Source organism: Coffea eugenioides, chromosome 1 (genome assembly GCF_003713205.1).
Source record: "Coffea eugenioides isolate CCC68of chromosome 1, Ceug_1.0, whole genome shotgun sequence".
Classification (NCBI taxonomy): domain Eukaryota; kingdom Viridiplantae; phylum Streptophyta; class Magnoliopsida; order Gentianales; family Rubiaceae; genus Coffea; species Coffea eugenioides.
In genome coordinates, this window is record NC_040035.1 from 41,865,312 (window position 1) to 41,880,345 (window position 15,034).

The 15,034-nt window shown below is 34.8% G+C and overlaps 1 protein-coding gene across 1 annotated transcript; it reads left to right on the forward strand.

Annotated features, from left to right (window-relative positions):
• The first annotated feature begins 8,875 nt into the window (after positions 1–8,875).
• LOC113772945 (serine carboxypeptidase-like 2) lies at positions 8,876–14,695 on the forward strand. The gene is made up of 14 exons (XM_027317445.1): positions 8,876–8,998; positions 9,095–9,240; positions 10,481–10,557; positions 10,877–10,942; positions 11,954–12,117; positions 12,501–12,573; positions 12,695–12,796; positions 12,918–13,004; positions 13,451–13,600; positions 13,859–13,930; positions 14,012–14,130; positions 14,216–14,320; positions 14,434–14,479; positions 14,601–14,695. The coding sequence occupies exons 1-14, from the start codon at positions 8,931–8,933 to the stop codon at positions 14,682–14,684; spliced, it is 1,359 nt and encodes a 452-aa protein (XP_027173246.1). The 5' UTR covers positions 8,876–8,930; the 3' UTR covers positions 14,685–14,695.
• The last annotated feature ends 339 nt before the right edge of the window (positions 14,696–15,034 follow it).

The window sequence follows — 15,034 nt, forward strand, 5'->3', positions numbered from 1 at the left end:
ATCCACACCCCAATTAGCTATTACGTCAAGGGAGGTATCTTCTTGTATTATTTTAAATCTTCCTATGTGAGTTTATGTGTGTAATTGCATGATTTTTTTAAATTTTATTTATTTATTCACTTTTATTTGTTTTTAATTTTGCATATTTATTTTAATTTAATTTTTGATTATTTGAGAGGCATCTAAATGCCAAATTGTAATAGTTAGGGGATTCAAATCATGTATTTAGATAGAATGTGTAATAGTTAGATAGTTATTTTATTCTTTTATTCTTTCCCCCTTAGATTGTAGTTAGACCCCTCAAATGTAATAGATAGGTCTCTATTTGCTCTTATTTATTTTGTGTGCTTGCATGCTTGTGTGTTTATGTGTTTACTCGCTTTCTTAGGGTCTTTACATCTAGATACCATGTTTACGTGCTATGTGCTCTATGTGATTTATGTGTTTACTTGTTTTTATTATGTTTATATGATTTATTTCTTGTTATTTATTTAAGTAAGTTTTCAGCAATACTTGTTAGTTAGTAGTGAGTTATTAAGGGAAATAAAAGCTAAGGTCATGTTGACCATAGTTACGCCAATTGAGTCAGTTAGTTTCCTATTCTAATTGAATTAGAGTTTTAGAAAAGTAGTTAATTACTTTCAAATTTATTTAGGAAGTTGTGTCAAGTCAAATAAGGAAACTTGTATTGTTTCCAATTTAGATTAGGGTTTTGAGTCTTGTAAGGCTATAAATAGCCAACTTTATTTAACTATTGAGGGAGATGGAAGATGAATTAATAAAAAGAGAGTTGTCTCCTTTTATGGAGTTCCTTGATGGAACTTGCGTTTCTCCTTGAACAGTATCAAGTATTTAGCTTGGATACTTGTGGTGTTCAAGGCAAGATGATCACATCATCTTGTTCTTTCAAACCAATAACCAATCCACTAGGTTTTGAGAGACGGGTTCTCTTTAGGTCTAGCAAAGTAGTTATTGTTCCATAGCCTGATCAAGATAGATCCTTCCGCTGCCTAATTGACTTGGTTCTTCAAGACAGGTTTTTGTTGGGTCGAGTTCGTATCACATGGGCTAGTCCAACGCTAAACTCTTAGGGACCGTTCATGCGTTAGATCATATGCTTGCGTGACAATCACTACATTTCATGCATATTTTCTACTTTTTAGGATCTTTACCATTTTGCATGTTATTTCCTCTATATGTATATCCTTTACCCTTATGTACGAAACATGACATTTAGACTTGTATCCCATTTAGGAAAAATTAGAAGTAGGTAAATGCATTTGCTTAATTAAATTAGGAAAATCACTCTTTAAATATGGGATATGGACGAGTATGACTTTTTAACCTTAGTACGCTCGTATTCCTTCTATAAAAAGGAAAATCTAGTCACAAATCTTAAGTTTCCCGCACCCGTTATGATGCATTCCTTTAAGTCATGTATATTTGTATATTATTATTTTCTTTTCTCTTCTTTTCTTCGAGTCTCATATTTTGCATATTCGTGACCTCTTCAAAGAGTCACTCTTGGGCATCGCAATTAATGCGATTTGCATCAACTAAAATTCGAAGAGGGATATTGACCCTCCCGATAACCATTAGATCTAGGTTTGCATGCATATAGTAACATCCAAATGTGATAAGTTTTTAGGTTAAATTAAGAAAAGTTTTTTGATTAAATCACGCAACTAATCTTAGTTAGGTTGAAAGGGTGTCTTGAATTTCATCCTTGTCTTCACTTTCTTCAACCGTGACTCCTGCACCCATTTCTCTTGATTTTCGAAAACTTGGAGTTGTTTAAAAAGGGTTTTCTTTACTTTTTATTTATTTAAATTCATTTTAGTTGACTTGATACACCTTAACTCAATACCAAGTGGCGACTCCTATTTTTGTTAAAAACCTTTTTTAATTATTATTTTGGGTCAAAATCGTCGCATTTTTTAAGTCCCATTTAGGCCCATTTTCTTTATTTATTTTCTAAAAATCAAAAACTCATTTTTACTCAAAATCAATCAAAAATTCCATTTTTATAAACCCGTAATTGTAATTTTATTTTTTGAAAAAATGGGGCGCGACACTAGCTCAAGTCATTTCCCAAATTTTGAACAACACAACAACAATAATAAAAGACAGCAAAAGCCAGAAAATTAAACGATATAATATGGGTTTGACATGGTTAATAAAACTGGAAAAATACCTCAACTCAAGCAAGAGCTTCTTCGATCAAATTTTAAAGGAATTCCAGCACCTCGCACCCTAATTGCTTGCCTTCTCTTGTGTTTAATTTTGTAGGAGGATATGTTGTGTGAATTGAGAAAATGGAGGGATAGAGCCGAGAGGTTGAGGGAAAAATTCTTTCTATTGGTTGAGTTTTTGTCTTTTTTTTAGGGGTCAAAAAGTTGAGAGAGAGCCGTAGGGATAGAGAGATCGAGGGAGTGTCTTCTTGTTCTCTTTTTTCTTCCCTTCTTGTGTCTGATGGTGTCTTGTCTGTTGGGAGCAAAAGAAAAGGCCGAGAGTCCAAGTTTTTGTTGTGGATAGTGTGCTTCTTGTCCAAAGCCAAGAGAGAGCCGAGAGGGATGTCAAAAAGTCAATGGAATTTGGTTGCCAAAAAATGATTATCTTCACCAAATGACAAGAAGGATCTATGAGATAACATGATGGATTTTTTACCAAAATGAGAAGAAAGGTCAATAAGGATGGAGTGCAAAAATGGGTCAATAGTGGTTTTGGTTAAACAAAAATAATTAGGATGATTTTTGATTTCTTGATTCTCTTCTTCTTCTTCTTTTTGTTTGTGTGTGTGTTTGTTTTTCTTTTTCCTAAAATAAACCTGCAAAAATAAGAAAAATACACATTAAAATATAAGAAAATAAATAACTCATTAAATAGAAAAAATTCAAGAAAATATTAAAAATTGATAAAAATTTGGTGTCTATAGGGTATTGCAGCCAGATTAAATTTAGAGATTGAGTAAATTGATGTGAAGACAACCTTTTTGCATGGTGAATTGGAAGAGAAGATTTACATGAAGCAATCAGAAATGTTCAAAAAAAGTGGCAAGAAAAATCTTATATGCTGTCTCAAGAAGAGATTGTATGAGTTGAAACAGGCACCGAGGCAGTGATACATGAAATTTGACTCCTTGCTGATAGACCATGAGTACTATAGGACTACATCTGATCACTGTATTTATGTGAAAAATTTTTTAGATGGTAATTTTATTATTCTCTTGCTATACGTTGATGACATGTTGATTATTAACCATGATACTATAAAAATTGATGGGTTGAAAAAGAAACTAAGTAAATCCTTTGCAATGAAGGATTTAGGGCCTAGAAAGATACTGGGGATGAAAATATCACAAAACAGGCAAAATTGGGAAGCTTTGGTTGTATCAAGAAAGGTACATTGAGAAGGTGCTTGACAGGTTTAACATGAATAAAGTTAAGTAATTCTCTACTCCACTTGCGGGTCACTTTAGATTGAGCATCAAGCAGTATCCTACAAGTAAGAAAGATAAGGAAGACATGAAGAAAATTCCTTATGCCTCAACTGTTGGTAGTTTGATGTATGCTATGATTTGCACCAGGTCAGATATTACTCATGCAATTAGAATAGTCAGTCGGTATCTTTTTAATCCTGATAAGGAGCATCAGAATGCTATCAAATGGATTCTCAGGTATCTTAAGAGAATTTTCAAATTGTGTTTGTGTTTCGGCAATGGTAAAACTATACTAGATGGGTATACCAATGAAAATATAGCAGGTGATCTTGACAATAGAAAGTTCACATCTGGATACTTGATGATTTTTGCAGGAGGAGCAGTATCATGACAAAGTAAGTTATAAAAGTGCATTGCCCTTTTCAGTACGGAGGTAGAAGGGGAAAGAAGGATTTAAATCCAAGTCATCCAATTCTTAGAATCTTAATCTTAGTTAATTAAACTTTTCATGCTTTTATGTAGTATTGTTTCATATGTCGTATTCTTTATTAGGGTTTATTGAGTACTTATAAGTTGATTCATAACTTTTGGAAAATCTTCGGAGTATCTAATTTTTACTTTTCCAATATCCTTTTAATAAATTTCACTATGGTCTAACAAATATTGATGTAGTTCTAAACTATCAACATCAAGATCTGAAACCATATGCTTTTGAGAATTTTGAGAGTTAAAGTGAGTGTTGGTAATAAATAAGCACATACATAGTTCAAACAAAATTCAGACTATTGTGGAATCAAAGTTATTTGATCTAATCGAGTGAGACACGGGATCAGTCACAAATACTACAAGATCTGAGTCCAACACAGAAGACATGGAAAGTTGGCAGGCAGTGATTGACGAAAAATATGATATTAACCATGCAATGAAGTCGTTGATGAAGTATAATAGAGAGCCAATCTTATAGTGAAAACGTGGACGAATTGTAACTAGGAGTCAACCATACAATGAAACTGTGGACAACTTTTCAGCAAGATAAAGAAGATTATGTACGTTAGTTTAATTTATATTTCAATCTCCAACAAGCTTAAGTTCCACCATGGGATTGATCTGATTTTAACCTATTTTATATCCTTTGAACTAGATTGGTCCCATATTTGCTTCTGTTTCAATCGGTTGAACTGACCTGTGTGGTCCAATTTGTCCAAAAAATGAGTTTGGCTGAGATATGATTGAACAATTACACAAGAAACTTAAAATTTGTGGGTCCAGGTACCAATGGGGCAGAAGGAATTGTACTCTTAAATCTCAATACATGCTAGTTCAATCATAGATATAGTTAAAATCTGTTAGGTGCTGTTTCCCCTCACACATTAACCAGGCATCCTGCATCTTTCACAACTATCTCCCCCTCACACATTGGGTCTTAAGTTGGAACAATATCAACCTTTTATTTGATGGACAACATTGCATTTAATTGTCTAGTAAGAGGAGTTGCCATTACTACGCTCCGATAACAATGTTGGATAGGGATGGCAATGGGACTGGGGGATCCCTCTCCCGTCTCCTGCCCTGTTGCCAAACATCTTCCCCTACACCCACCCCATCTTTTGCCCGTGCTCCTCTCTCCCTTGCTCCTACTTCTGCTAGCTCCTCCCGGGATGTTTGTTGGAGAATGATAAAAAATTGATCTTGTCGCTATTTGCTTCCACAATAATTAACAAAAATTCAACACATCAATCCATGGGGGGCGGGTATCCCTCGTTGCCTTCCCGAGTGTTGGGTGTTATTGGGCCTTCTCAGCACAAAAGTTATCCCAAAAGTTAAGGTTTCCCTCACACTTATAATCAAATATACTGTCGCTTCCACAATCGATACAAAATAAACTCAAAATTTACCATTCACATCGGGCCAAGGTTGGAATAACTTCAACCTTTCATCCGACAAGCAACATTTCATTCAAGTTTAAATTGATTAATTTTTCATTTGAAGATGAAATTGGTCAATAATTGATAGTTTAAATACTAATGTGTTATGTTAAAAAGTTTGAGAACGAAATATATCTATGACATCAATTTTAGGGATGAAAACTGTCATTTTCCCGCTTTTTACTCTTTTTTGTCAATATGTTAAGTTATAAGACGCTCTGGGATAAAAAAGGAAAACATTTCTTTGAAAACTTTCATTTAAGAGATACTTAGGATGCGAGTTTATGGGATCCTTTATACCTTCATTGCGTTAGTATTCTTTCGTGTTGGACCTCAATAGTTTAGAGTTCTATGTTATCTCCTGCCACGAGATGATCAGTTGAAGTTTGCTAAATACAAAGAGTATAGGATCAACAATTTGTCGCTCTATGACTATAAGATTAATTATGAAGGCCCTAAAACTTACGTTTGATGATCTTCTCTTTTCTAGTCTACATAAACTAGATTGATTACATACTATTTGGAGAAAAATTTACCATCCTGAGGTTAAAACTGAGACATTTCCATTTATGTCTTCAGGGATACATACTTGGACACCAAGCGACTAAAGTTCATGGAATTCTTTACTATGTAGTCCCGTTTACTTATAGTATGGGCCTGATTTCTGATGAACTCTATGAGGAATTCTGATGAATTATGGGAGGGACGTGGGGGGAAGGAGAGAATAGGGAAGAGGGGTGGAAGAGGAGGTTGCAAGTTGGTGACGTTGGCATCGGCTGGCCGACAGTGGCGGGTTAAGGTGGGGGAGAAGGAAGAAAATGATGGAAAAAGTGAAAAATTTGCATGTTCTTAGATATTACGGGACGTGTACATTAAAAATTTTGAGATGTTTATAGAGGATTACCGTAAACAAAATAGTTAAAAGACTTGTCTATTAAAAATTAGACTAAAAACTTGCATGCGAGACAAGTTCTGGAACTGACCGAGAATTGTACTACAGTTGTAAGGCCACAATTATGGTATTGGATTTGGACCTCACATAGAACTGTACTATAATTGCACGGAGTTTTTGCGTTCCTCGTACATGAACAGCAATTGGCCCACGATAATTTGAAGGAAAACGAAAACAAAGAACAAAAAATTAAAACCGGTTTTGCCAATTAACGTCAAAGAAATATTTTGACAAAAACTAGGAAAGTCTTCATTGTTGGTCCCTAAATCTGCAATGAGCAATGATTAAACTTTTATCTTACCAAAAAAGAAAATTGAAATTGACTAACCTATTATTGGGATTCAAGCACGAAATAAGCAACTAATAAAACATCAAGTTAATAACAATTCAAGGAAAATGAGTCAAAAACAAGAAAATACAATTGACAGGAAAGATTTAACATGTTCATATTAATAACCCATTCTTTATTATGAAAAAAGTTCATATAAAAATACAATCTGAATTCTGAACCCAAACCTTGTGTAATATTTCTCATATACCAAAGTCCTTTTTCTCACTCTTATCTATAACACATGACTCCTTTTTGTGTACTTTAATTTATGATATGACAGTCCCCTTCAATTTATAGGATATATTACTTGACAAATTCTTCAATAATAATAAAAAAATAACTTACCTGATTTCCAAACGTATATAAATACAAAATTTCTTGGCAACTACTCCAAATACGTAAAAATTACTAGAAACTATTTACTTGTCACACAAAATAAAAATTGCCTAAACAATATAAGTAATTTCCTAATAATCTCCACCAAAAAGCTTGATATGTAGTTATACATACCGAATTATTACGTTGCTGTAACGTCCATACATAGCTAATCCGAGTCCAACCTTTAGCTGACTTAAGTTTGCAGGATTTTCCTTTTCACCAGTACTTACAACCTGGAAGTTATCTTGGATCCCTTTTTTAATTCTGCTCCCAACTGTTGAGGTAATCAAGTAACAATTTTTTTTTTAAAATCACCATATTTCTCACCTTCACAATATTGTCTAGCCCGTGTGTGCTTTTTAAAATTCCACCATTAATGAAAACCTCGTAACTTTGAGAGTCTCGGGATGCATGAGAGTTAGATTTTTTTTTTTTGATTTTTTTGATACATGTGTCATACCGCTCAAACAACAAAGCTGAAACACATCCAACATCAAGTACATACCATTCGAAATTGTTAAGAACATTTCCACTAAGTTACATCCTAATTTAATACTGGACTCTATATTTTTCCATGTCCTCTGAATCACTTGCCCAAATTTACTGTCAAATATCCTCTATGTTTGTTGTCTTTCGATCCTTTCCCTTCAATGCCAAGACTTTTTGACATAAATATTCTTTTTCTATTAAATTATTGAATTGAAAATTACCGCAACTCACTTAATATCAATAATTGACCAAAACCTAGCTATGATATTATACCAGATGCTTAGATCCAAGAGCAAACGAAGAATCATTGAAAAATTAAGTGCATGACAATTTAAAGGAAACAAATAAAAAACTTGAAACTTCAAGTAGATACAAGATTAATGTGGTTTGATTCAATTATTAAATCTATATCTATAAAGACAAAACTCGATATGTGAGAAAAATAGAAAAATCTAATTTAAATTCCGACGCAACCGTATTATGACATTTCTCACGTAGCAAGAAGCCCTTCCCTCACTCTCATTACATGTTACTACTTAAAACAAAAATAAAGCAATTTTTATAACAAGGTAAATTTTATTTCGTCCTTACGCCACCTTTTTAAGAAGAAAAGTTTAAGTATGACACTTGGTAAAGAAAAGTGCACGTAACTTGAAAGTTGGGTGGCAACTTAAAAAATTCTTCAATAAACCAAACTCGTATATTAATTTTTTAACACACGCCAAGCGTCCACCAACTAAGATACCCATAACAAAGTTATCTTGTGTAGAGATTTTAGCATTGTATGATTTATAATTTGCCTGAAACATATTTTAAGCAGTTAAAATGAGAGAGCTCAAAGGATAGTGAGACCTTTTTTTTTGATAAATTATTCTGATGAGTTGCTTTGTTTTGATCGATCATTTATTGGCACTTGGCAGATTTTATCCTATCATCTTTTCGCAAACATTTGGATAGTTATTTATATACGGTTAAAATTTAGGTAAACTTTAGTTTTAAAAAATTAGTTGAAATTGTATTACACACCATTTGACCAAGTAATGTAACGTAATTTGAACCATCTTTGAAAACCGGTTCTAAGTCTTTTCCATGCCCCTTTACAGTAAAGCTATCATTTCCAATGATAGTTCGATCCGGCAATGCATGAGTTGGCAAACAAGACATTTGTGTTGCTAGGGTCAGTTAAATTTGTGGCTCCGATAAGGCGATTCTCTGTAGACATAGCAGCTTTTGGGTTAGAGTTGTAAAGTTCGAAGAACTCTATCCAAGTGTCTGGAGTCTAAAGTTGCTCTGCCTAGTGCCCTAAATGAGGATAGGCCAAGCTCTATGGAGAAGTTGCAGGTGCTCCTAAGGCATCCTATCTTCTGCGGCCTGTTCTTGCTGCTAGTTTATGTTCAAGCATGTTCAAACCTTGCTATGGCTGGTTCCATAGTTAAGTTTCTTCCAGGATTTGAAGGACCCCTCCCCTTTGAACTCGAAACCGGGTGAGCCACTAAGCATAACATATATATAATAACACTAGAAATTAACATTGATCAAAACTTAGAAGAAATAGTTGATCCATTTTTTGATATTATCAGGTATATTGGAGCTGGTGAATCAGAGGATGTGCAGCTCTTCTACGCTTTTATCAAGTCAGAGTCAAATCCTCAATCGGATCCTCTTATCATTTGGTTAGATGGAGGCCCTGGCTGCAGTTCATTTATTCCACTTTTCTTTGGGATAGGTGAATTCTAATGCCTTACACTTTGCAGTAGGTGTCACAAAAAAAAAAAAAAGAACAATTGCGGCACTATTTTGATCTTGATTTTGTATAATCTTGAAACTCTGCAAACAGCCTTTCTGGTTGAAACTCTGCAAAAAAGGCAAAAGACGTTGTCTGATTGCAGGGCGGAGCTAGAAAAAATTCTTAGTGGGGCAAAAGCAATACTAAAATTTTTACCTACTCTTTTTCTAGTTTTTTAAGCAAAAAAAAAAATTTACCAACAAGTACAAATGATGCATATATTCCATGAAAAATATAAAAAGACAAATTCAAAATTATTAATGTAATAATAATTTTATTTCAAAAATAAACTAAATTATTTACAATTGCTCACTGCAAGTTTTTATATTTTGATAACTAATTTGGTTGTGGAAGTAAGAATGACTCTCGGTTGTGGAGGAAAATTGGGGGATCAGTGGAGGGAAGGGAAATTAGGAAGTGGGGACGAAGGAAATGAATGATATGATTGGATGAATTGATTAAAAGAAAGAGTAGCTAGCTGCTTGGTTGTGGAAGGTAGTGGCTCTCGATTGTGGGGGGAAAATGGGGCCCAGAGGAGGGAAGGAAAATTGGGATGTGAAGCACAAAAAAAGTGAATGATATGATTGGTACTTGCTAGTTGAAATGAAAAGGTTTTTTTTTTAAACTTATTTCAAATGGACTATGTGCCCCATGTATCTTTTTAGAATTTTAGTTTATGAACTAATTTAAAAAATCACGTAATTCTTTCACATCCATTTTAAAAAAACTCTGGAGGCACACTTAAAATTATATTAAAATTGTAGAAGTATTATAGAAATTTAAGGCCCCAGTGCCCCCACCTTAAATCCGCCCCTGTCTGGTTGACGAAGCTTTATGTAAGGTCTTTTGTTTTGTTTTGTTTTTTCTGGGTAAAAGTATTAATTTTATTGAATAGCATCCATTTGACGCCAGTAGCAACTGCTACAAACATCTGTACAATAACTAACTACACATTCACATCAAATTAAAAAGCCCAAAATATAAACTAAGCTCCAAAAACACGCACCTAAATATTTTTTCATATGCATTGCTACAATAAAGCTTTTGAAAAACGTTCCTAAAAACAGCTAAATCAAATAGAGCCGTAATCTTTATTTGTCTTTAATGTTCAAGTGATGATGACTGATAAACTGGAGTGCCACCATTTGATCAAGTCACTGGCCCGTGATTTCTGTTGCAGGACCAGTAGTTTTGGAGCCATTGTCGTTCGACGGCGCTCTGCCCAAGTTGGTATTAAATCCTTCTACTTGGACCAAGGTAAACTCAAGAATTGAGTTTCTCTTTTCTTTTCTTTTATTTTTTTGAGAGAGAAAAAGAGATTTAAGTTTATGAGTATATCTTAGACTCATAGAAGTGTTACATGAAAAGGTTATTGAGATACATATATAAATGAGGTTCCAAAATTTTTCTTTTTTCTTTTTTTTTTGAAATAATGTTCAAATAATCATTATCCAAACAAACCTAATTTTCAAGATTAAGAATTCGAGTTGACTGCAAGATTGAGAATCACTTCTTGTTGCTTGTTAGGTTGTAAGCATCATCTTCGCCAGTAGGAACTGGTTTTTCTTCTGCTAAGACCGCACAAGCTTCTCAATCTTCAGATTTACAAGCCTCTGATCAAGCTTATGAATTTATCAGGAAGGTACACGCCCATCACTCAGCTAAATAATGACTTGTGAGGCTTCATGGAACGTTGGACAATTACTAATCAAGAAAATGCCATATTTGTCTCTAGACCCTTTATTATGCAAAAAGACCAGTGTCTTTAATTATTTTCCTTCTGAATAGTGGAATCCTGCATGGCTCTGCCCAAAATTGCCTCCATTGGATTCAAGTTCTCTATGAACACAGTTTTGATTGTATAGAACAGTTGACAGTGGAAGATGAATAAAAGTGACATCAATAATAATTGGCTATGGTAGTTGATAGGGTGAAACACCGCGAGAGACTCCCATTAGGGTGAAACCTAACTCTGACTCAAAAGTTTAAACCATTAGATCTCTGGCCTTTACTTACATATTAATCGCTCTTTCTCCATCTCTCGGATCAATATAGGACGTAATCTTTTACTCATGAACCTAATAGTAGTTTCGGCAATTAGCGTCATGGGAGCTATATTAGAGGAGGAGGTCAGGCATGTGGCTCTTCCATGGGGAAAGATCCCAAAGTCTCATGAAAGGTGGCAATCTCTAGAATGGAATATCCCACTCACAGTGTTTAGTTAGTGAAATGTTCTGATACGGGCTCCTATGATAATTAGTTTAACATGTATATTGAGATATTCCATCTCTTGTACAAACTTGTCCCATATCAATGAACTTTCAGTTTTACCTTGAAAAAATAGTGGAAGATGACTAATTTTGAATTTGATGCTTACAATTCAATTTTGGGTACAAATTTCAATAAGCGGCAATTTATTGTTTTTTTGCATGTTGTTGTATTTTAATGTCTACAATTGGTTTGCGAGTGCCTATAGTACACAGTGCAATTGCAACTGCCAATTATAGACGCTCGGGTGCGCGATATTTGTTGCGTTTTTACCCATTTGAACCTCGAGTTAAAAGCTTAATTTCCTTTGAAATGGGAAAGAAATTATAGTTAAAAAGATGTTTACCTCTTACAAGATTGCTTTTGATAGTTGATTATACTGCAGTGGCTACATGATCACCCAGAGTACAAGTCGAATCCATTCTATGTTAGTGGAATCTCGTATGGGGGCATTCCTGTTCCAATATTAACTCAACTTATATCAAATGGTAAGATTTTTTCAATGTGGCTCTTTACCCTGGGGAAGTTTTTTGGTTGTGTTACAATCTGATTATTGAAATTTTTATGCAGAGATACATAGGCATTGTAAGAGATCTGAATATACTATATATAAATGCTTTCTGTAAGCTTGTAGTATATGCAAAGACTCTTTAGGTAGGTATATAGTTGCCACCTTAAGCTAAATGTGTTTTATTAACATAATGCAGAGCTTTAAGAGGGGAAAAAAGGTTAAAAGTTCCCTCAGAAATTTGCTGGCTTTTTATTCTTTTTTGTCCATATGTTAAGTTATAAGACACTCCAGAACAAAGCAAGAAAACGTTTCTTTGACCAGTTCAGAGTTCTACATTATCTCCTGCCACAAGATGATCAGTTGAAGTTTGCTAAATACAGAGAGTATAGGATCAATGCTTTGTTGCTCTATGACTATTAAGCCCTAAAACTTACATGTATTTTGGTGTTATTCCAGGAATCGAGGACGGCATTGAACCACGTATTGATCTTAAGATCTATACCTTTGATGATCTTCTCTTTTCTAGTCTACCTAATCTTGATTGATTACATACTATTTGGAGAAAAATTTACCATCCTGAGTTTAAAACTGAGACGTTTCCATTTATGGCTTCAGGGATACATACTCGGAAATCCAATAACGAAGGTTTCAGGAATTCTGAACTATAGGGTTCCGTTTGCTTATGCGATGGGGCTGATTTCTGATGAACTCTATGAGGTAACTTATTTCTTTTGTTTGTTACCTATTGATATCTCAGAACACTGTCATTTGTCACATGCATTCTTACAATGTAAAATTACCCGTGATTTGCTAATTGACCTGTATATTTACAATGCAGTCCTTGAAGGTTAGCTGTAAAGGGGAATATGAAATCACAGATTCCAGTAATCTAGTGTGTTCGAAAAATATGCAGGCATACAATGAGGCAAGCAACCATATCTATGCAATTTTTATGTGACTCTATTTTCAAAAGTTAGGCAAGGCCTAATGGATTTACTTAAAGTGCCCCCTAAACTCAAGAAAGAGGGACAGAGTTAAGGATTGTCAGTGTAACCATTTCTGAATAGTGTAATATCATTTGAACAAGCAATAATTCATTGTAACTTACTCGTACAATTTCGTAACAGAGTTGCAGTTAATGTTAGGGGCTTACATGAGCACTGATCGAACATCATACTTCTGTTGCGAAATTGTAGAAGTTAACAATGAATTACTCTAATTTATTCAAACAATAACACACTTTCCAGAAACGGTTGTACTGACAATTGGTTCCTACCCCTTCCCTTTAATTTGCGGGCTACAAAAGGTGGGAAGAATCAGAATAAAGGAACGGGCAACCAGAGTGGTGGTGTTAATAGTTTGCTTCTGCAGTTGGTTCGTAATATTGACGATCAACAGATCTTGATTCCCGTATGTCCTCTCCTTTCACGAGAGCCAAATAAATTATTTACTGGTGGGAGATCCATTATACAAATGTTGTATAAGAAGTTTGAAGAGCTAGACGTTCGGGGATCTACTCCAGTCAAATGTTGAGTAAGATACCTTGATTCCCGTATGTCCTCCCCTTTCACGAGAGCCAAATAAATTATTTACTGGTGGGAGATCCATTATACAAATGTTGTATAAGAAGTTTGAAGAGCTAGACGTTCGGGGATCTACTCCAGTCAAATGTCGAGTAAGATACTACTAGTAAAGTTCTATGTAAACTCGTGGATAAGAGCATCAATTCTTGGTGGCACAACTGATCGCCCCGTTTCTTCTGTTCACTGGCAATCGTAGATGGAATGGATTGCGCTCGTTGAGCACTGGGCTAACAACAAGAGCGTCCAAGAGGCCCTCCATGTGCGAAGGGTATGTCTAAATCGAGCACTATGGTATGTAGCATTTGAATGCCGAAGCAAGCCTGAACTGATTTCTGTAATCACATTGCAGGAAACTATCGGACAGTGGGTAAGCTGCAGCGATACCTTGCCATACACAAAAAATGCAGGGAGTGTTGTACCATATCATGCAAACCTTAGCACTACAGGTTATAGATCCCTTATATACAGGTTTGGTACCTAACTTTGAATCTTGATGCATGTAGGTTAACAGCAGTGATTTTAAGTACTGAAAGTGGAGTACTTTGTGATTCAGTGGTGATTCAGTGGAGTACTTTGAATCTCAAGCGTGGATAAGATCTCTACATTACCCAATTATTGACGATTGGAGACAGTGGATTCATGAAGGCCAAGTTGCCGGGTTTGGTTCAAAATTGAACAATGTTTCTTTTCTTGATTACACCACCATTAGCACGAGATAAAAAGATGACTTTACCCATCTCATCTAAATTTGTTCTGTTTTCCTGCTTCCAGTTACACAAGGACCTACGCAAATAAGATGACATTTGCAACAGTGAAGGCAAGAAATTCCTCTTTCTATTGCTTCAGTGCAAGAGTTGTTCACATGGTAACGACTAACAATATGGTTAGAACATTCTTGGGACTAGCACCCCTTTTTCTTTTTCTTTTTTTGGGTGAAGGGAGGAGGCCATGTTGCTTATGAGTTCAAGCCTGCCGAATGCAGAACTATGCTTGAGAGATGGATATCGTATCAGCCTCTCTAATCAGTTGGCATATGGATATGAACACCTTTGATCACTTCTGAGCATCAAATGTTCCACTCTGAAATATAAATTATTGTAACTTTGGGTCATGAGACGCTTCTACTCCGAGTCTCCAATGGATTGCCTTCTTATGGAGATATGATTAGCAGAAAAGTGAATAAAATGTAGTAGTTAAAATGGGAATCACGTTACGCCTCCAAACCTTTCTATATGACTGTTGAAGCTTTTACTTTGAAAATGTGTCATTGAATTAAATTTCCTCAATTTTGCAATAAATAAAATTTTGAATTCACAGGAAAGTACAGGTTTGGCAAGGAATTCAAATATTTTAAAAAAAAAATTGTTACTCC

Coding starts and splice junctions, on each gene's coding strand:
- LOC113772945 (XM_027317445.1), top strand. CDS start 8,931: ATGGCTGGTTCCATAGTTAAGTTTCTTCCAGGATTTGAAGGACCCCTC. Junction 10,558..10,876: donor ATCCTTCTACTTGGACCAAG/GTAAACTCAAGA, acceptor TCTTCTGCTAAG/ACCGCACAAGCTTCTCAATC. Junction 13,005..13,450: donor ATATGCAGGCATACAATGAG/GCAAGCAACCAT, acceptor TTGCTTCTGCAG/TTGGTTCGTAATATTGACGA.